At 43.4% G+C, this 21,069-nt stretch overlaps 2 protein-coding genes across 19 annotated transcripts in view; one reads left to right on the forward strand and one right to left on the reverse strand.

The window, feature by feature from the left end:
- Zranb3 (zinc finger RANBP2-type containing 3) overlaps positions 1-20,318 on the reverse strand; it is a 147,330-nt gene extending 127,012 nt beyond the window's left edge. For 5 of the 10 annotated variants that reach the window (XR_004121872.1, XM_031381141.1, XM_031381100.1 and 2 more), the window contains exons 1-3: positions 19,271-19,684; positions 13,009-13,200; positions 8,289-8,456 (exon numbers count right to left, since the gene is read on the reverse strand). Coding sequence is in view for 8 of the 10 variants with exons in the window: in XM_031381141.1 (XP_031237001.1) it covers positions 8,289-8,456; positions 13,009-13,049 (209 nt within the window). In the remaining 2 variants the exon portion in view is untranslated. The other 5 variants (XM_031381118.1, XM_031381126.1, XM_031381110.1 and 2 more) reach the window with 5 other exon arrangements.
- Positions 20,319-20,330: 12 nt separating this feature from the next.
- The window catches only part of R3hdm1 (R3H domain containing 1), a 137,392-nt gene continuing 136,653 nt past the window's right edge, over positions 20,331-21,069 (forward strand). For 2 of the 9 annotated variants that reach the window (XM_031381070.1, XM_031381081.1), the window contains exon 1: positions 20,331-20,511. The gene's annotated coding sequence lies outside the window, so the exon portion shown is untranslated. The remainder of the gene's footprint in view (positions 20,512-21,069) is intronic. The other 7 variants (XM_031381056.1, XM_031381060.1, XM_031381067.1 and 4 more) reach the window with 5 other exon arrangements.

A 21,069-nucleotide genomic window follows, 5' to 3' on the forward strand; every position in this document is an offset into this window, starting at 1 on the left:
AGTGGCACACTGTGGCATATGCACACATACACACAAACCCAGTAAATATATGAATGTGATTCTTTAAAAAGATACTGCTACAGGGAACAAGTATAAAAACATTGGAAGTGAATGCACAGTATCACACGTAAGTCAAGAAGAACACAGAAAAGAGTATATGACATAAAACGTCTGAATAATGAGAATATAGAAAAGAATTAGAACAGAAAGTCAATTTATAACAATCAAGTAACTTAATTTCAATAACAATGGTGACTGACATTGAAGACCTTGTCATTGCAGAGTACAAAAATTATGGGCTTGTGGGAAAGTTAAAGTTTCCTTTGTGGGACTGTGAGTGAAAGATGGAACCACATAAAAAAACAAACAAACAAAAAAACCAAAAAATCAGACTATTCCAAAGCCAGAGAGAAAAGAAAAGCACCAGACAGACAGAATGCCCATCACCACACAAGCAAAAGCTGCTGAGGGAGTGCAGGGTGAGAGCAACCCGCACAACGTTAGCAGGGATACAATCAACCCGCACAACGTTAGCAGGGATACAATCAGTGCAGACTCTACGGAAATGACAACTGTGGAGGCTCCTCAACGGAATAAAACTACAGCCAGGCCTCGGGGTGTGTATCTGTAATCCTATCACACAGAAGGCGGAGCAGGAGGATCATCAGTTTGAGCAGTCGGCCTTGGCTATGCTTGGGAGATCTGGTGTGACCCCCTGTCAAAATCGGTTAGTTCAATAAAAGTCTACAGAACTAAAGGCATCGGCCCCATATGATCCCAGGTGTACCACATCTGGGCACAGAGCTGAAATAGCCAAAGACAGAAGACAGGAAAGATCTGTAGCACACATTCAAATTTACTGAAACACTATTCACAAGAGCTGAGTTACAAAATTAGCCCAAATGTCCAGCAACAGATGAAACAGTAAAGGACGTGTGGTCCATCAGCATAACACAGCTTTATTAAACCACAAACACCAAAAATACATCATTTGCAAGAAAATGGGTGGAACTGGGATTTACCATGTTAAACAAAGTAAGCAAAACTGAGAAGGCTAAAGATCATGTGATTTCTTTCACATGTAGAATCTCCATAAAAAGTAGAGAGAAGACCATTTGGGAAGAGGGAAGGCATCTACTAGAGGCTAGGCCAGGTGACATAGTTCAGCTATGCAAACTTGGTGACCTGAGTTCAATCCCTGAAACCTATATATATAAAGGCAGAAGGCAGGAACTGACACCACAAAGTTGTCCTCTGACCTGTACACTCATGCAATGGCACACATGCCTCCTTCAGTAATAATTAAAATAAATTAAGGTAAAAATAAAGTCTGGAGAGGTAGCTCAGCAATTAGGAGTGCGTTCTCCCATTCTGCAGAGGACCTGATTGCAGCTCCCTCTGCCTAAGAACTAGTTTTAACTCCAGCACTACGAAATCGGAAATGCTCTTCTGGCGTCCTTAGGCAGCTGCACACACATTGTACACAAACACACACACACACACACACACACACACACACACACAGAGTCTTACAGACACAGACATAAATAAAAATAAAATAAATAATTAAAATTAAAATTGGTGGGCTGGAGAGATGGCTCAGTGGATAAGGGCACTTGCTGTGCAAACATGAGGACCTGAGTCCAAGTGTGCAGAAGCTATATAGGATGCTAAGAATGGCTGTATGTGTGTAAGCTCAGCTGCCGGGGACAGAGACAGGAGAACCACTGGAGCTTACTAGTTTCCAGTCTAGCTCCATGTTCAATGAGAGACAGTGTCTCAAAGGACTAGGAAACAGTGATAAAGCAGGATAAAGAGGATGCTCTCCTCTGACTCCAGGTACACATGGACACACACAAGCAGACACTGTACACACAGGTACAGACAGACAGACACACGCACACTAAGATAAAATACAAGTGAATAATCAAAGATTTCTACGATAAAAGATTCTACATAGAATAAATGTACAACTGCATTATAACACATCATAGCCAGATGACGCATATGATTCCGGATTTAAGTTTAAAATAATTCAAGCTAGGGAAATTTTAAAACGTATCCTTTACTTGCCTTAGCTACATTTGTAGAACTCAGCAGCCAAGGATTGCTAAACTGGGTACTGAATGAAGCTGTCTATATACAGAGCGCCTCCACCCTGGCAGAACATTCCCTTAGACAGCATTCACCTAGAGAGAGGAGCCTGATACAGAACGTCTCCATCCTGGCAGAACATCCCTTAGACAGTATTCACCTAGAGAGAGGACCCTGATACAGAGCTTCTCCACCCTGGCAGAACATTCCCTTAGACAGCATTCACCTAGAGAGAGGACCCTGATACAGAGCGTCTCCATCCTGGCAGAACATCCCTTAGACAGCATTCACCTAGAGAGAGGACCCTGATACAGAGCTTCTCCACCCTGGCAGAACATTCCCTTAGACAGCATTCACCTAGAGAGAGGAGCCTGCTGCATGACAGTGATGCCAGGCCACACCACGGGGCTAAGTCAGTCTTTTCATTAAATGTAGAAAGATTAATTGCACATGCACATATAAGAGTAAATCGAAAAACAATTGTGACCTTTACTTTGTACCAGGAATAAAATTATTCTGAGTGAACTACAAATCTAATTGATGTGAAAAATGAAATCAATATTTTTGAAGGAATGACAAGCGAAGCTTGTCTGTCCACTGTGGGTGGTTCTGTTGTGTCTAGCCTTGGAAAGGGCTCCTGGTGGCCCAGGACTTCTACAGTGAGTTACCTTGTTCTCTGGTCTTTGAAATCATAGTAGAGTGTGCTATCCATTTTTCTGCTCTCCAAAGAGCGAGTGCTGTATCGTTCTATACAATTTGGGTTCCCTTATGTATGTTCTTATTCCCACTAATAAATCAATTTTAAAGCTAAGATGGACAGACCATAGGCGATCCTCATGACCAGCAGCCAAGTCAAGTAGCCCATGGGCTATTCTTGTCATTAATGGGCAATGAGAACAGATTTCTAAAAAGACATGCAAAAAAAAAAAAAAAGAGCCAACCATAAAAACTGATAAAAATGACTTAAAATGGCACTAAAATACAGACTGGATTCTAGAGGGATGGCTCTGTGGGTAAAGGTGCTCGTCATCAAGCCTAGCAACCTGAGTTTGATCCTTAGGACCCATATGGCAGAAGAAGAGAAACATTCTTGGCACATTGTCCTCTGATCTCTATACATGACCAACAGCATGTACACATGCACACGCACATGCACACACACACACACACACAGAGTAAAAGAGTAAAATATAAAAATAAAATTTTTTAAATTTATAGAAGGGGGAGTGAAAAGTGAGTTAAGAAACAGGTAAGTGGGTAAAAGGAGCTTCGGCCAAGCCTGGCCTGAGTTTGATGCCCAGGTTCCACACGGCAGAAGGAGAGGGAAGATTCTCAGAAGGTGTCCTCTGACCTCCGCATATGTACACTGATACACAATAAAGTAAATAAACGCAACTTTACAAAAATAAGAATTTATGCCAATCAGGAAGCACCATTGGGATGGTGGAGTGGGAAGCTACAGTGAGAAAAATTTTAATACCTGATGGTCTGTGTTTGATCCCTAGGACCTACGTGTGAAAGAGGGAGAGAACCGATTCCCATAAGCTGGTTTTTGACCTGCATGTGTGTGTGCCACTGTGAGCACACCCACAGACAAAAAATAAAAACAAACAAACAAAAAAAGTTTAAGAAATAGGGAAAAAGTTAAGACAGGCCTGAAATAGATCCTGCCTTTATAGCCCTCAGAAAATATCAACTTGGCTAAAACCTGATTTTAGACTACTGACCCATAGAAGTCAGAGGTTTTTCGGCTTTGTTTTTTTTTAAAATATTGATTATGCTTTAGAAACAAGTCTTTTTTTAAAGATTTATTTATTGTTATATATAAGTATACTGTAAGATCTCATTATGGATGGTTGTGAGCCACCATGTGGTTGCTGGGATTTGAACCCAGGACCTTCAGAAGAACAGTCAGTGCTTTTAACCACTGAGCCATCTCACCAGCCCTCTCATATTTGCGTTAACTGCTTTAGTAGTGATACCTTTTTTTAGGATACCCTAGGAAGCCATACAGATAGTATATACTAAAGGAGAATATATGTATCTCTCATGAACCACTAACTCTTTTTGAGATGAACATAAGAAAAATGCATCTATGTTTGTGTAAGAATTACTATTGGCAAGACCCTGAAACCCAAAAATAACCAAACGACCATCACAAGTGCAGTGAACATGTTTCATTGCAGTCACACAATGGAATTTTATATGAGGAGAATTTATAAATGACAGCCACATGCAAGAACGTGGATTACTCTTACAATGTTAAATAGAGCAGTCTTACATGTAGAAGATGTATCATGTGTGTCCAACCTACAGCTACTGCACTCTAGGATAACTAGAAACCAGATCAGTGTAAAATCATAAACTTACTTAAAAGAGAAGGAAATTTGGGGGGGAGGGTACTTTTTGCAATTGCTATGGTTTCTTACTTAAATGCACACTTCTCGAGTGTAACCTTTTTAGATAACAATAAGATGTCAACGTGTCAATGAGCTGGACCCACTGGTCCTAGAAAGAGAGCTCAGTGGCTAAGAGCACTTGTTCCTGCAGAAGAGCCAGGCTTGATTCCTCACACTCACATGGTAGCTTAAAACCGTAAGTCTAATTCTAGGGACTCGGAAACCCTTTTCTGACTGCTGAGGGCAGCTGGCATGCGAGTGGTATACATGTAGGTAAAATACTCATGCACATAAATAAAATGAAATAAGTAAAACTTAACCTTTTTTTTTTTTCATTTAAAAAGCTGGATACACCTGACTACATAGATGAATGGGAAAATAGTCATCTATGGCATTAGATGTCAGGGCAGTGTGCCTTCCAAGGGATTAGGAGGCAAGCAGACACCAGGTTCTTCCTTTTATTTAAAGATGATCTCAGTAGACATCTTTAAATGATGTGGGTCTGGACTTGAGTGGCATGAGTTCAGGGATTACACAAGTGTGCCACCATGCATGGTTCATGAGAGATGACTACACTGAAAAGTCGTCAAGCTTTGCCTATAAAACTTGTATACCTTTCTATATGTATGCCATAGATCGATAAGAAAAACTACTTTTCAGAAATTGAATAGGTATGTTTGAATTTAACAGCAGATTAGAACTGTGAGAGGAAACTAAGAATTGCCATTATCCAGCCGGGCATGGTAGCACATGCCTGTAACCCCAGCACTCAGGATAGAGAAGTAGGTGAAGTTCTGTGACTTTGAGGCCACCCTGATCTACACAGAGCGTTTCAGGAAAGCAAAGGCTATGTGGAGAAACCCCGTCTCAAAAACAACAAAAGTCATTACGCAGCACACAGACAGTATAAGATACATTAACAGAAACAGGATAGAGTAAAAAGATAAAGAAAGCAATGTTGGAATTATGCTGGAGTTATGGAAAAAGAAGGGACAGGAGAGAAATGAAGAGGCACCGCCTGAGAGCCTTCTCTCGAATCAGCACCATCAACACTAATCACAGTTTTTCCACATTCAAAGATCCAAAATGAGATAAATACAAAGGAAACCATTACGTACTCAGTAAATGAATTATACCAAGAATGCTGAATCAGTCATTTGCTAAGTAATACAATTTAAAATTTTTAGCTACTACATCAGATTCTAATAACAGCAGCAAAAGGTCAGTTCTAATTACAAGGTAAGAAAAATGTTCTACCTCCAAAATGAATGTAAGACCCACGTTGTATTTACTTGCTTTGTTTATTTTTGTTTTTAACTCAGGGTCTACCTATGTACTCCTGACTTACAGGCCCTGTAAGTACTGAAACTACAGGTACATATCACCACACATTCAAAACAAATAAATCGAGTTTTGGGAACAGTTCACCTCTTATTTCCCATTTTCCTGCACAGACTCATATTTTGCTAGGAATGGCCGCCAGTTTAAGGGCAAGTATTTGGAAATTACTAAGACTAGCTAGTTAAGAGGGAGCAGGCACTCACTGAGCACAAGAGACTCATTCTATATAGATGTACTGATGGGAAATAAAATATGCATTTTCTAGTTGATAAAGCTGAAGGATGAAGTGTTGAGAAGAAGCACACTCGGGACCACAGAAAGTAAGTGGCTCGGACTGAAGCGCTCTGCGGGCTCTGAAGCACAGGCTCTCCCAGAGAAAAGCACTAAAAATAACGACTAACTAGAGGAGCTGAAGGCCATTATGTGACAGTCTCAGGTGGCATTTGTGACTGAAACCTTCAGGAATTGAACACAGGCATTGTGAAAACAGAGTAGTCCAACCCTTAAAACGGAGCAAATTTCCAAAGGAGGTGTTTAGCAAGGAAAAATGGGGAGGACATAGGTATCAGGCGGAAAGAGCACAGTAGTCTTAGGTGTCACTCTCACCCATAAACACCAATGCACACAGCATGAGCTACCAGTATGTAAAGACGATTACGCTGGAATCCCAGTAAGATTATAATGAATGAAAGAAGTCTCTACAAACAGCACACACTGTGTCATTCCCTTACAATCCAGTCCTAGAACAGGACCTGCACAACTGGGCTGGGCATGCTTGGCACATGCCTTTAATCTCAGGAGAGACAGAAAGGCAAAGGCCGGCAGATGTCTGTGAACTCAAGGCTAGCCAGGGTCACACAGTGAGAAACCATCCCATAATAAAACAAAACAATGACAACGATCCAAACACAAGTAAACAGAAAGCCAGATTGGCCTGGTGAGGTGGCTCAGCAAATAAAGGTGCCTGCCTGCCACCAAGCCTGACGTTCTATCCCTGGGACCTACAAGGTGGAAAGAGAGAATCAGCTCCCACGAGGTGTCCTCTGACCTCCACGAGTGCATAGGTGGCACAAGCACACACAGAATAAACGCATGCACAAGAAGTTAAACAAGCTTGGCTTAGGAGCACAGGTCTTTAATCCCAGCACTCGGGAGGCAAAGACAGGTACAGGTCTGAGTTAGAGGCCAGCCTGGTCTCCGGGGCTAGTTCCAGGACAGTGAATGCTACACAGAGAAACCCTGTCTCTGAAAAAAAAAAAAGTTAAATATGAATGTTAACCATCTCTACACTTAGGTATGCAGAAGTATATAAAGATAGCAGCAATTTACTGGGAGATGATTTCAAAATAAGTAAGATGGATTGAAGTGAAGAAAGGACAGAGGGACACACAGACAAATGGAATTTATCAGAAACTAGTGAAAGGACTACAGGGAGCCACTCAAGCTTTGCTTATTCAGTGTTGTTGTATGCTTACAGGGTATATGAGACTATGGGATCAAGAGGACACTATCCATAAGAATAAAGAAAACCATACAATGGCCTGACCTGAGAGAGAATATCACAGTGTAATTGTTCAAATATGAAATGTTCCCACAGGCTCAGATGTCTGAATGGCTGGCTCGAGTCAATGGCGTGGCACTGGGAGGTGGTGAAGCTTGCTGAGGTGGGTGGGGCATAGCTGGAGGAAGTGCCTTGCTGGGGGGTGAGATTTCGGGTTATCACTGTGTCCAGCTTCCCCTTTAACCCCTCAACCAGCGCCCCTTCTGTACTTCCCACTATGGTGGACACGGGAAGGGTTAACCAATACAGTGATGGAAGAAGTAAAGCGTGCATCAACATCAGACGGCTGCTACTCTGAACTGGGAAAAAAGGAATAAAGTGCAGTTGGGATGTGTGCGTCACGTAGAGTGTATATTCAAGAAAAGTGACAATATGAAATCTTGAGAGGCTACTCTAAGACTTAGGATACCTGAAGCCTGGTGTGTTAGAACACCTTTAGTCTCAGGGCTCAGGAGGCAGAGCTAGATCTGCCTCCTGAAGTACTCTGAGTTTTTGAGGCGAGCTTGGTCTGCATAATGAGTTCCAGGACAGCAAGGACTATGTAGAGAGACCCTGTCTCAAAAAACAATAAAAATGATACCAGAAGACCTGAGCCTGATCCCCAGAACTCACATGGTGGAAAAGAGAGAACTTATTCTGGCAAGCTGACCTCAACAAGTACACTCTGGCACATATGTACAGCAAGGGCATAAATTAATAAAGTGCAACTAAAGAACAACATTGTTCAATGCATTTCTACCTGAAGTATAAGAAACTTACAGCTTATGGATAACAGCTATTTCATTACAACCAATTTGACCACAGAAAGTTTAAGATAATGAAAAGACTGGATTAAGCAGAGCGTGGCTTTTTAATTCAGGAACTTTTTAGCATGCCTTATCAAAGCACCATACCTGCCATGTCTTCTGAGGGCAAAACCGACGCCATCTTTTTGGAACGGAAGCAGTTTTGTTCTAAGCTTGTCCGGTAAAAAATCCAGCTGTGTGTATGCTTCGCTTGTTAAACAAGAAACCTGAGGTGTGGGAGCCTTCTTTTGGTTGCCAGCTGTGGGCATGGTGAGCCTGAAAACCAGGAACAACAAACAAACAAAAGGGGTGAGGGAGACACTGCAGAATGCCACACGCATGACAGTTACATTCTTTATGCCCCTGCATACATGCAAAGCTCCGCTTAGACTAGTTAAATCGCGTCCCCGGAGGAAGTGTCGAAGAAACCCAAAGGCACCGAGTCCAAAACGGCGACAGGACTCACTGCCGAGGAACAACTCCTCCATTTCATTTTGAAACATAATATAGCCATACCCATTTCAAGCAAGTAAATACATCACTGAAAGAAAATCATATCAACTGGATTTTTACACAGTTAACAACATTTAAGCCTTTGGAAACTTTTCTTTTCCATTGATTATGGTGCTGTGGACTAAATCCAGGACTTCGAGATACTAAAGCAAAAAGTCCTCTACTACTGAGCCACAATTCCTTCTCAGGAAAACAAAACAAAACAAACAAAAAACCTTATGTTTTAGGTGCTATAAAAATTCTTTGTATAGATGTCCCAGTAGGTAAAAGTACTTGCTGCACCATGTCAAAAAAGAAAAAGCTATTAATCCCAGCACTTGGGAGGCAGAGGCAGGTAGATTTCTGAGTTCGAGGCCAGCCTAGTCTACTGAGTGAGTTCCAGGAGAGCCAGGGCTACACAGAGAAACCCTGTCTCTAAAAAAAAGGAAAAAAACTGACTATACAAAGTTCTCTTTTGAACTTTATGTATACACCAACACATGAAATAAAGTAATCAAAACAATGGCTATTGTTTAGACAATTTTAATTAAATTGTAGATTGAGTAGAATTCACTTTTAAATTATTAATTCTCTTAAAGAGTAAGATCTGGGGGTGCCCACTCAGGAGGCAGAGGCAGGCAAGATCTCTACGAGAAGACCGGCCTGGTGCACATAATGAGTTCCAGGCCAACTACGGTTACATGGTGTAAACTTGTCTCAAAAGGTAGCTGAGGGGGAAATGATATATAAGAGAATACTGAAAGTCATTATGATAAAATCCTAAAAGGTAAAATGCCCAGACCATATAGCCCAAAAAGGCAGAAGTGAGAGCAACGTGTGGGGCTTTTTTCCGTGGTCATCACAGGGAACATGCCAGGGTGGTACATTTTGCCTTGTAGCTAAGTCACGGTAAATATACCTGTTTTTAACAGCCAGAATATTTGCCCTAAAGAGAGCCGCACTTAAAAATGCTTAGCACCCAACCTCTTGAATTCCACTGTGTTATGCATTCAGAAATATGAATCTTGGTGTATGTATACATATAGTAGACTCTGGCTATATAACAGTAAACACAGATGCTCTTCTGAAAATCTTCTACAGGGAAATTACTTGATATTAGGTGGGATAGAACAAAGATTTGTAGATCTGGGGGACACACACACATATATATGTATATATATATATGTACATGTATATAGAATATATATACACATATATTTAAAAGGATGTATGTCCTTTATGTAATTTTAATATACATGCATATATTAAATAATATACACATACACTAAAATTGAAGCCTGAATGATTAACTTAGGAACCAAAGCAAAAAGTGTCCTTGAAAGAAGTACAGCATATAGAAGAGCCTGGCTTGGGAAGCAAAGAAAGTCCCTGGGAAAGACGTCTGGGTCGTCTTACTGGCCCTTTCATTGCTCCGCCCTCCGCATTTCATCATACTTCCGCCTGGACTCCAGAGCACAGAATCCTCAGGGTTCTCATCCCACCACTCGCCAACTCTTCTCAGTCCAAACTGCAGTCCTCATCAACTTCTAATGGCAGAATGAAGTGGGGCTCGGTCCCTGTAGCTTTCTTTCTCGTGGTTTTAAACAGTGGTTCTCTGACAACATCTACATTTACACATGAGGAACTCTTTCTTTCTTTCTTTTTTTTTAAACTTATTTATTTATTTATTTATTTATTTATTTATTTATTTATTTATTATATGTAAGTACACTGTAGCTGTCTTCAGATACCCCAGAAGAGGGTACCAGATCTCATTACGGATGGTTGTGAGCCACCATGTGGTTGCTGGGATTTGAACTCACGACCCTCGGAAGAGCAGTCAGTGCTCTTAACTGCTGAGCCATCTCTCCAGCCCTGAGGAACTTCTACCTGGCAAGTGGAATTCTGACTCTTCCTAATGTTTGTTTCACTCACTCATAGCCTTATCCATTGCATCCATCCTGGTAGCCACACTCCGTTCTGTCTCAAACTGCATATCCACCTATCAGCAATGCCTGTGACTCTACATTCCCATTGGACCCAGAATCTTAACCATTTTAATCCTTTACAGATTTACTTGCCAACACTGTCTCCAGGTCAGAATTCCTGGAACAATTTAACTGGTATTGGCCATGTCCACCTTTTCCTTAATCCTTTCTTAAATACAGCCAGCAGCAGGGTACTTTGGAAACCACCACTGGATCCTATCCTTTTTCAGAGCTCCTCAGCAGTTCTTCCTTTACTGAGGTCTCAGGCCCTCGCTTGGCTGGCTTTCCATCTCTTAGACAGCGCCCCCCCCCCCCAGCCCACTGTTCTTACCTTTCTGTCACCTACCCACTTTTATTGTGCTAATGTCTTGTACTTTCAGGTCTCAGAAGTGTGCACTAGCTCTCTGTCTGAAGAGCATTCTTCCCCCAGATGCCTGCATACGTGCCTTCCCGTGTCCTTCACATCTTCTGAGTGGTCATTTTAATAAATGTAACTTATCTGCATTGTTTAAAATTCTAGCTCCTCAGATCTCTACCCTGCCTCACTTTTTTTCTTCTTGATAACACCTATCAACTTACAAAGAACTATGTAATTTACCTTTTTTGTTGTTTATTCTGATTATCTTGACATGGACATAAGCTTCATAGGCTTTTGGGGGGCTTTTGCTTTTCTGTGTAAACCTGTAGCCTTCCTACTCTGCCACTGAGTATCCTATTTTCTTAGTCTTTTACTTTTTATTTTAATACAGGATCAGGCTGGCCTTGAAGCCAACAACTCAAAGATTTCTGCCTGTTTTGCTTACTAATGTTACACACTCAGGAGGGCCTGGCACTGAGTACTCAATATTGTCTCTTTAAAATCCCAAAGGACTGGGTGTGGTGGTGCATAAACCCTCAATCCTAGGATTTAGGAGGTGGAGGCAGAGGCAGTCAGATCTCTGAGTTAGAGACCATTCTTGTCTACAGAGCTAGTTTTAGGACAGCCGGGGCCATACGGAAAAACCCTGTCTCAATCAACCAATAAATAAAAATCAATAAGTTTTCAAGTCCAGAGGGCAGGGCAGGAACTAGGGATGAGAGAGTCAAAATTGTGACCATAGCATACACAGTGCTAGTGTTGACTTAGTGTGCAACACTAACTAAACAACACTTAGTGTGTTTATGAGATGGAGCAAGGCAGGACTCAAGGGACTAGAGCAGTGCTATGCACATACAAGTCACTCTAGTACACACAAGGTATACACTAAATTCAAATTATAACACAGAAGTTTGTGCACTTCGCAGAGTGAATAAGATGAGAGCCAGTGCTCTTAAGAGCTAAGCTACTCTCCAGCCCCAATCTAGCTATACTTACAGGTCACGAGTAAACTAAAGCCTAAATTTAATAAACTGGAGTGTTTTAGTGTCAAAATTGATTATTATAAAATAGCATATTGATTACAATAAACAGAATTACATACTATTTTCTGACTGGCTTATCACAAGGCTTCCTAAGCTGCTATATCAAATATCAATTACTTTAAAAGCAAGAACATCTTTCGTTCCATAGATAACTGTTTTCAGGACAATGATAAAATAACCCCCATTTATTGGAAGGCAGCTGAATGAAAAAAAAAAAGAAAGAAAGAAATGAAAAGAAAAAGAAAGGACATGACTGCTCCTAGGTATGGTGGAGGAGAAAGTTTATAATAGACATGTGGGAGAACATAGCCAGAAGCAGGGGCATCTGGGAAAATCCAGAGTAGACATGACCTGAGCCCAATGAGGAGGAGAAGGAGGAGAGGGAGAGGGAAGAGAGAGGAACTAGGAGCAGCAGCTAGGAGGCCAAACCCTAGGAAGAGAAAGCCAGCCCCTTGGGCTGGAAAGTTTAGGGTAGAGGGAGGGGTATGCCAGCCATACCCTATAACTGCTAGGGACTGAGGGATGCTGGGAGAACCTGGCAGAGAGGTCTACTTTGATATGTTAAGTAGGTACTTTGGCCTTTGGTCCTGGGTTTGAAACTCACCAGCAGCTATGCTCACCACCACCACACCAACTCTCACTTAGAATTTCTTCTATAGAGGCACTATGCTAAGACATAAAATCTTCTGTAATTCTCAAAGCAACTTACAAAGCATGTATTTTTGTTGTTTTTTTTTTAAAGATTTAATTATTTTATAAAATGTGTATACACTGTTGCTGTTGCTGTCTTCAGACACACCAGAAGAGGGCATCGGATCCCATTACGGATGGTTGTGAGCCACCATGTGGTTGCTGGGAATTGACCTTAGGACCTCTGGAAGAGCAGTCGATGCTCTTCACTGCTGAGCCATCTCTCCAGCCCTTTGTTGCTTTTTATATTTACTTACCCTGTGAGGGGTTCTACATGTCTTTGAGAGTACTGCAGCATCTGTGTAGAGATCGGGAACTAATTATCTTTCCACCAGGTCAATTCTGGGGACTGAACCAGGGTCTTTGGCCTGCAGCAAGCGGGTGCCTTTATCCGGTGCTCTTATCTTGCTGGACCACAAATTATTGTCATCTGTGGTAAGTTTCAAACCCTGGACAAACAAGGTACTTATTTAACATACCAAAGTGGACCTGGCACCCAAGTTCTCCCAGCATCCCTCAGCCCCTACCTGTTACAGGGTATGGCTGGCATACTCTCCAGACCAGGGACTAGGCTGCCCTTCCCAGAAGCTCTTCCATATATAACCCAGGCATTTTGGTTACCAGCCTCTTTTGTACCATTGCCCTCTTGGCTACTGCACCTGGTTCCCCCTCTCCACATGGCCTAGCTCAGCCAGGTCATGTCTACTCTGGACTCTCCTAGACGTCCCTGCCTCTGCCCTTTTATCAATAATAAACTTTCTCCTCCATTATACCTACGACTAGTCATGTTCCTTTTCTTTTAATTTCTTTCTTTTTTTTTTCATTCAATCTGCATGTTAAAATTGGGCTACTGAGCTCCTAACTAATTTACCTAAGTCTCAGAACTGCTGACGATACTGAGTCTAGGACTCTGACAGGTGTGATGTGATAGTCAGAACCCTTCCGCTCCACAGCACTGCTTCCAGATCCGTCTTTGGATGGTATTTAAGCAGTGGCTAGCAAGTGCCTGGAATCCCAGGAGGCAGAAGCAGGAGGATCAGGCGTTCAAGGTCAGCCTCAGATACATAGGGAGTTCAAGGCTATCCTGAGCAACTTGAGGCTCATACAAAAGCAAAAACAAAACAAGACCAAAAGCTAGTTCAGTGATATAATACAGGAATCCTGGTGTTAAATCCCTAGCATTTATAAAATAATCCTAATTTTGTTCTTTATATAAAGAATAATACAGGTGACTATGTAAAAATGTAATGATACAGTTTTTTGAACCCTAGAGTGGGAAACTACTTCTTTTTTTTTTTTTTTTTTTTTTTTTTTTTTTTTTTTTTTTTTTTTTTGGTTTCTCAGTTTTTTGAGACAGGGTTTCTCTGTGTAAGCCCTGGCTGTCCTGGAACTCACTCTGTAGACCAGGCTGGCCTTGAACTCAGAAATCTGCCTGCCTCTGCCTCCCAAGTGCTGGGATTAAAGGTGTGTGCCACCACTGCCCAGGTAAGGAAACTACTTTTGATATCACAGATAGATACAAAAAAGAAAAGTATTAGATTTAAACACTGGAGTATTTTAAATTCATTTCTTGGAAAAAAGTTAAAAATAAACTTTTAAATGTGAGTAAAGATTCCCAAAATATATGACAAACTGAAAAAAACTGAAGTCTGGTTGTCTGCCTGTCTTTCTTTCTGTCTGTCTGTCTTTTTTCCCTTCAGTTTTTTGAGACAGGGATTCTTTATGTAGCCCTGGCTGTCCTTAAACTCAGAGAGACCCATCTGTCTCTGCCTCCCAAGTGTTGGGAATTAAAGGTGTGCATCATCATGCAGGGTGAAGTATTTCTTTAAAAATATTATGATGCTAAAACAGCACCAAGTGCCGGGCGGTGGTGGCGCACGCCTTTAGTCCCAGCACTTGGGAGGCAGAGGCAGGCGGATTTCTGAGTTCGAGGCCAGCCTGGTCTACAGAGTGAGTTCCAGGACAGCCAAGGCTACAGAGAAACCCTGTCTCGAGAAAAAAAAAAAAAAAAGACAGCAACAAGCTACTAGACATCAATAGGCAATATACATATCAACCATGTTCAGCACAGTGGGGTACACATAGATACAAATTAATGAGCCATCACTTTACAATCAGACTAGACAGAGTAGAGAGATAGTAAATGGGGGAGGAGGAGGCCGAAGACAAGGCTCAGTGGGTAACATGTTTGCTATACAAGTCTGAGGACCTGAATTCTGACCTCCAGAGAACCCAAGCACTGGGGTGGGGAGGGGGTGGGGTTCAAAGACAATAGGGTCCTGGCAGCTCCCAAGCTAGCCAGTCTAACTGACTGGAAATCTTCAGGTTTGGTTAAAGTCTGTCTCAAAAAGTATAGTGGGGGGCTGGCAAGATGGCTCAGCAATTCAGAGCACTGACTACTCTTCCGAAGGCCCCGAGTTCAAATCCCAGCAACCACATGGTGGCTCACAACCATCCGTAATGAGATCTGACGCCCTCTTCCGTTGTGTCTGAAGACAGCTACAGTGTACTTATTTATAAAAATAAATAAATCTTTGGGCTGGAACAAGCAGGGACTGAGCGAGCAGGGCTGACCAGAGCAAACAGACATCCTAAATTCAATTCCCAGCAACCACATGAAGGCTCACAACCATCTGTACAGCTACAGTGTACTCATATACATAAAATAAATAAATAAAATAAATCTTTTTTTTTAAAAAAAAAGAAAGGTATAGTGGGGAAGAGATGGAAGAGGCCACCCCAGAGAGAAATTCTGGTCTCCTCATGCACCCACACAAGGGCATGCAGCTACACACCACAGACAAACAGAAACACACCCACACCCACACCCCCACACCCCCACACACACAGGTGGGAAACGGGTTCTCTCATACAGTGCTACTGTAAAGAAAGTGGACATATTCCTTCTGGAGAATAATTTAGGAATTACAGGGACTCTGTGGCTGAGCCTAAAAGTAGTAGATGACTCAGTGGGCAAAAAGCTCCTGCAGCCACGGCCAGTGACCTGAGTTTGCTCTCCAGTCCCACACGAGAGGAGAGATCTGACTGCCCCAGCCCACAGTGTTTGTACACACACACAGAAACAAAGGATTTGCCCTTCCCTATTGGCTGCAGCACGAGCCACAAAAGCCAAGAGGGGAGAGCGACCTAAATGCCTGCCAACAGATGAATTCATTTATAAAATGTGATCCCTAAGTGCCAGAGACTCGGCCCCACGAAGGAAACCCTTCCACAGCCTACATGAATGAACTCTGGAAACATGAAGTGAAATAAGCCGGTCATACAATGTCAAACTCGGCAGGTTCCTGTTCCTTTACCTGAGATATAAGATAAGCTCTTGGAAACAGAAAGCAGAATGGTGTATGCGAGGAGTCAGGGAAGAGTGAAAAAAGAAAGACATTTTACAGCTGTATTGTACAACAAGGTACAAATGGTTACTGCACTGTAAAGTCCACACGTAATACTTAAGATGGTAGATTTTCTTATATACTTTCATTAGAGTAACAAAAAATATTGCTATTTGGAAATTATAAATAGCCATTAGCAAGAAACAGGTTAGATTTGAGCTACATCATGGACTATAGGCAGTATAAACAATGACAGTGTCATAATCTACCCATGTGCTTTAAGTAAAGCAGTAGCATGCCATCCTAACAGGTCATTCGTACCCAGGATACAATCCACAGAACTACAGAAGGTCATTCTGTAAAGGAGATCACGATCAGGCATTGGGGGTGTGGAAGGAACAGGACTGAAGCCCTGAGGGCAAGCAGAAAGAATTGAAACATACAACCTTGGGAAGTAGGAGTGGGGACCCTCTAGAATGTACCAGAGACCTGGGAGGTGAGAGCCCCTCAAGACTCAAAGAGAGGAAGGGACCTTGGATGAAATGCCCTACAGTGGGGAGAGAGAACTTGTAAGAGTCCACCTCCAGTAGAAAGATAGGGCATCAAGTGAGGGATGGGGTTGCCAACCCACAGTCAAAAACTCTGACCCATAATTGTTCCCATCTGGAAGAACTGCAGGGACAAAACTGGAGAAGAGCCCGAGAAAAGGAGGTCCAGCGACAGGCTCGAAGTGGGATTGAGCTCAAGGGGAGGTCCCAAAGCCTGAGACTATTACTGAAGCTATGGAGTGTTCACAAAAGGGACCTATCATGACTGTTCTCTGAAAGACCCAACAAGCAGCTGAGAGTCAGATGCAGATATTTGCACCCAACCAATGGACAGAAGCTGCTGACCCCTGTGGTTGAATTATGGAAAAGCTGAGAGAAGCTGAGGAGGAGGGTGACCCTGAAGGATGACCAGCAGTCTCAATTAACCTGGACCCCAAATGTCTCTCAGATACTGGAACACCACCAACCACCCAGCAAACACCAGCTGATATGAGGCCCCCCACACAAATAAAGCAGAGAACTGCCAGATCTGTACTCAGTGAGAGAAGATGTACCTAACACTCAAGAGACTGGAGGCCCTAGGGAGTGGGGAGGCCTGGTGGGGTGGGAACATCCACTTAGAGGTGGGGGGGGGGGAGAAGGGGAGGTATAGGATGAGGAACAGTCAGAGGGCAGAACAGGAGGGAAATAAAGACTGGACTGTAAAAAGAAATAACAGGTCATTCTGTAGAGGTACTGGAACAATGGGCCAGTGGTTAGGAACACTTGCTGCTTTTGCAGAGGACTCAGGTTAGATTTGTAGCACCTATAAGGTGACTCAAAACCATCTGGAACTTCTGTTTCAGGAGACCCAATGCCTTCTTATAAGCATGTACATGGTGCACATACATGCACGCACTCAGACACATAAAATAAATAAACCTTTAAAAACAAAACAAAACAGAACAAAAAGTAACACCTTTCTACTAGGCATGGTAGTGACGGCTTTCAATCCCAGCATGCCGGTGGCAGGGGAAGGCTGAACTTTGAGATTCCTAAACATTTGAGAAGCAATGGCTTGGAGTTGAAAGATCAAACAGATGTATCTCAGATCCAGACTGTCTGGAGTAAACGGATCAGACTTGAAAGTCTTATTGCACTCGCTGGGCCTCAGTTTCTGCAGTCATTAAACAATGCTAATGCTGACGCTGGAAGCACATACCTAGCAAATGCAAGGCCCTCAGTTTGTCCCCAGCACTCCAAAAAGACAGAGATGTGGCACAGGAAGTATACTAAACACACTTAGCCCTTTTGGGGCTCAGATAAAATATTCAGTAATATGATTGTCATTATTACTACATATTGACTTGATTTACTCTGCAAGGGTTTATGAAAAAAATCCCAACCAAGCATTTACAGACAATGCTAAATTATCACTTGAAACTCTAAGTCCTAGATGGGGATGAGGCAGCTCAATTGTGCCTTCTGCTTACTTAATATGCATATAACACACACACACGCGCACACACACACACACACACACACACACACACACACACAAAAGTATTACATTGAAAAGCAAAGACATTTATCTTTTTTAAAAAACAAAACAAAAAAGTAAGACTGCTTTGTCTGTTTGGAAGTTACAGATCTAGTTCTGTTTCTAGGATGGCACTAGTTAGGACTCTCACCCACATGGTGCATAAAACACCTCTTATTAGTTCTGAACACAAACTTAATACTTCAATAAAAATAATGGAAATACAAAGGCATGGTTTTTAAATGTAAAAGTAGAAAGCAGAAAGGAAACCAAATCAACACATAAAACATAACTATGAAGATGCTAAAATTTGGAGATATTAAAAAGACCAAGTAAGAAAAAAAAAACCAAAAACAAAAACAAAAAGACCAAGTAATATAAATTTTGCTTACTCTTTCTAACTCCTTTTAAACAAAAACATACCTGTCTGTGCACTGCCCAACTCTTTAAGTCTAGTATATTTACCACTAGTGTAAGTGTTCAATAAATATTTACAAGAAAAAGACAAAATCTCTATGAAAATGATGGAAGAACCTTTGAGAGGCGTCAGACTTGGAGTGATCAATCTGGCATGCCTCGTTTGGTAACTTTACTAGGCTGTGAATTATGAAGTCTTTTTGATGATGCCTTTTTGTCATTGGACTACTGCAGGTGTCACTTGGTCGACACTTAATCTGATGGATAGGTTACTCAAATAAAGAATGGCAACAGGACCATTGCATTATTCTAAGGACCCGGAGCTCTCTTCCTTCAAAGGCAACTTCTGGAGACTATTCGTATAAATGGGAGGAATTAGCTCAGAATTTCCAAATCCTTCCAGTCAAACTGAGGACATGAGCCCATGCTGTTTCACTTACAGTGGCTAAAGGCAAATTAAAGTATCCTCTACAAACTCAGAAGAGGTGAAATCTACTAGTGAGCAGATCTGATAAGAAACCCTGGGTCCGCAAGACTAAATAGCGAAGTAGAAAATTACATTTCGGGCTCGAGAATTACATCCATGACATTTCAGATTTCTGGGTGGGTTTTTTAGGGGGGTGGGGCAGTGCGGGGGGATTATTTTAGACAAGGTGAATTATGTAGTCCCAGCCGTTTTAAAACTCACTCTGTAGCCCAGGCTATGAACTCGCGGCGACCTTTCAGCTTCCGGCTGTTACAGGCATCAGCCACCACGCCCGACTCTTACCCACTCTTTCCTTATAGTGCAATTAAAGTACAATCAATTTCCTATCTCTTGCCCTACACAGACCGCCAAAACTGCAGCACTAGCTTCGTAATCTTCAACTCCCGCCAAGCTTTTTGCAAGCGTCTACAGCTAAGCGGAAGTGACGCTAAACGGATGACCTAGAAGTGGGAGAGTTCAAATACACAGCACTCTAAAACACTGTAGTGTCTTGAGAAAACTCCCAACCCTTTTATATTCTCGTTCCTTCAGTGAGGCGAAAAGACCTGACTAGAACCTTGCGACTTCATTCTCAACTCCAAATTATCCAAAATTTTCTTCTTATTCATCGGGACAAGGGGGGGGTGCACAGCAACCTCTCAAGAACTACAATTCCCATGAAATGCTACCGGAAGTAAAAATGAGGAAACAGCGGTCGCAAAGCATCTTGGGAAATGTAGTCGCAAGAGCCAAAGTGCTCAGAAGCCCAGCCTCCACCACTGAGACTGGAGAAACCGGGTGTTCAGCCTGGAACCCGTTACCGCTAAGGGCGGAGCCACATCGTTAAAGCCTTCCTCTCATCTCCCCAGATGAACGACAAAATTGTCCTTTCATCCTTCAAAAGCTTTATAATCATTCCCTGGAGAAATATAGTTGTCTTCCATATCTCCAGTGATTAAAACCGCCCGGAACTCGCCCACCTCAGGCTCCTACTCGTGGGAAAAGGTGGCTCTCTTTCACAAGTGGGCAAAATGGCTGTCCTCCTAGCTTTATCATTGGTTGTCTCTTGCGTCCTTCAAGGATGATACCTTGCCAGGGATTGGTTCTTTTTCCTTTGTGGGTGGAGACAGACTTGGTCCCGTTCTCCCGCGGCCCCGCAGTGATAATGGGGTGGAGCGAAAGTGGTTTTTCAAACGCTGATTGGACATCATTTCTGTCACTCAGTGTCCATCTAGCGTATGAGGTCGGCTGCTTTCCGTCAACGCGACGGAGAGGCGGGGCCAGTGCGTGGTGGGAAGGGGCGGGATTCTGCCGCCGCGGCTGCCGCTGGAGCCGGTGTCCGGGCTGGTGATGGGGTTAATTCCCTTCCGTGAGACTCTTCCTTGCAACCAGCCAGCCCCGCCGTCGCCCCGCAGCGCCGCGCTCCCGCCGCCTCCTCCTGCTCCTTCTCCTCAGTAACGCGGGTAAGAGATGCCGTCCCCTCCCCCGCGGAGCCCCGGGAATAACGCGCTCGCTCCCCTCCCCCGCCCGCCGACCGGTAGCGCTAACGGAGCGGGAGAGTGAGGCAGCCGGGGAGCCGAGCGCAGAGGAGACGGCGTCCCTCCCCTCCTGCCCGCCCGTCCGTCCGCCCGCCCGCCCGCCCGCCCGCCAGGGGCCGTCGGGTTCTGAGGCGAGCCCTCTAGTCGCCTCCACCGCGCGGTGCCCGCCGCTTCGCTGGGGGCCATGTGCAGCGCCAACCCCTTGAGGCCTAGCGGGAGAGCTGGGGACAGGTTCCCCGAGCGTCCCTGCTGCAGCTGCTCTGCTCTGCTCTGCTCTGCTCTGGCGAGCCCTGGAGATCCGGGGAGGACGGAGGGAGGAAAGCAGCCCTCGTCAGGCCAGGCTGGAGCAGGGGCCGTTCGCGGAACTGTTCTCCGGGGCCTGGCGCAGATGCCCGGGGCTGATAGCTTCGCTCCGGGGAATTGTCACACACACACACACACACACACACACACACACACACCAAAAGGGAAACAGCGCGTTGT

This window comes from Mastomys coucha, unplaced genomic scaffold, assembly GCF_008632895.1.
Source record: "Mastomys coucha isolate ucsf_1 unplaced genomic scaffold, UCSF_Mcou_1 pScaffold1, whole genome shotgun sequence".
NCBI lineage: Eukaryota > Metazoa > Chordata > Mammalia > Rodentia > Muridae > Mastomys > Mastomys coucha.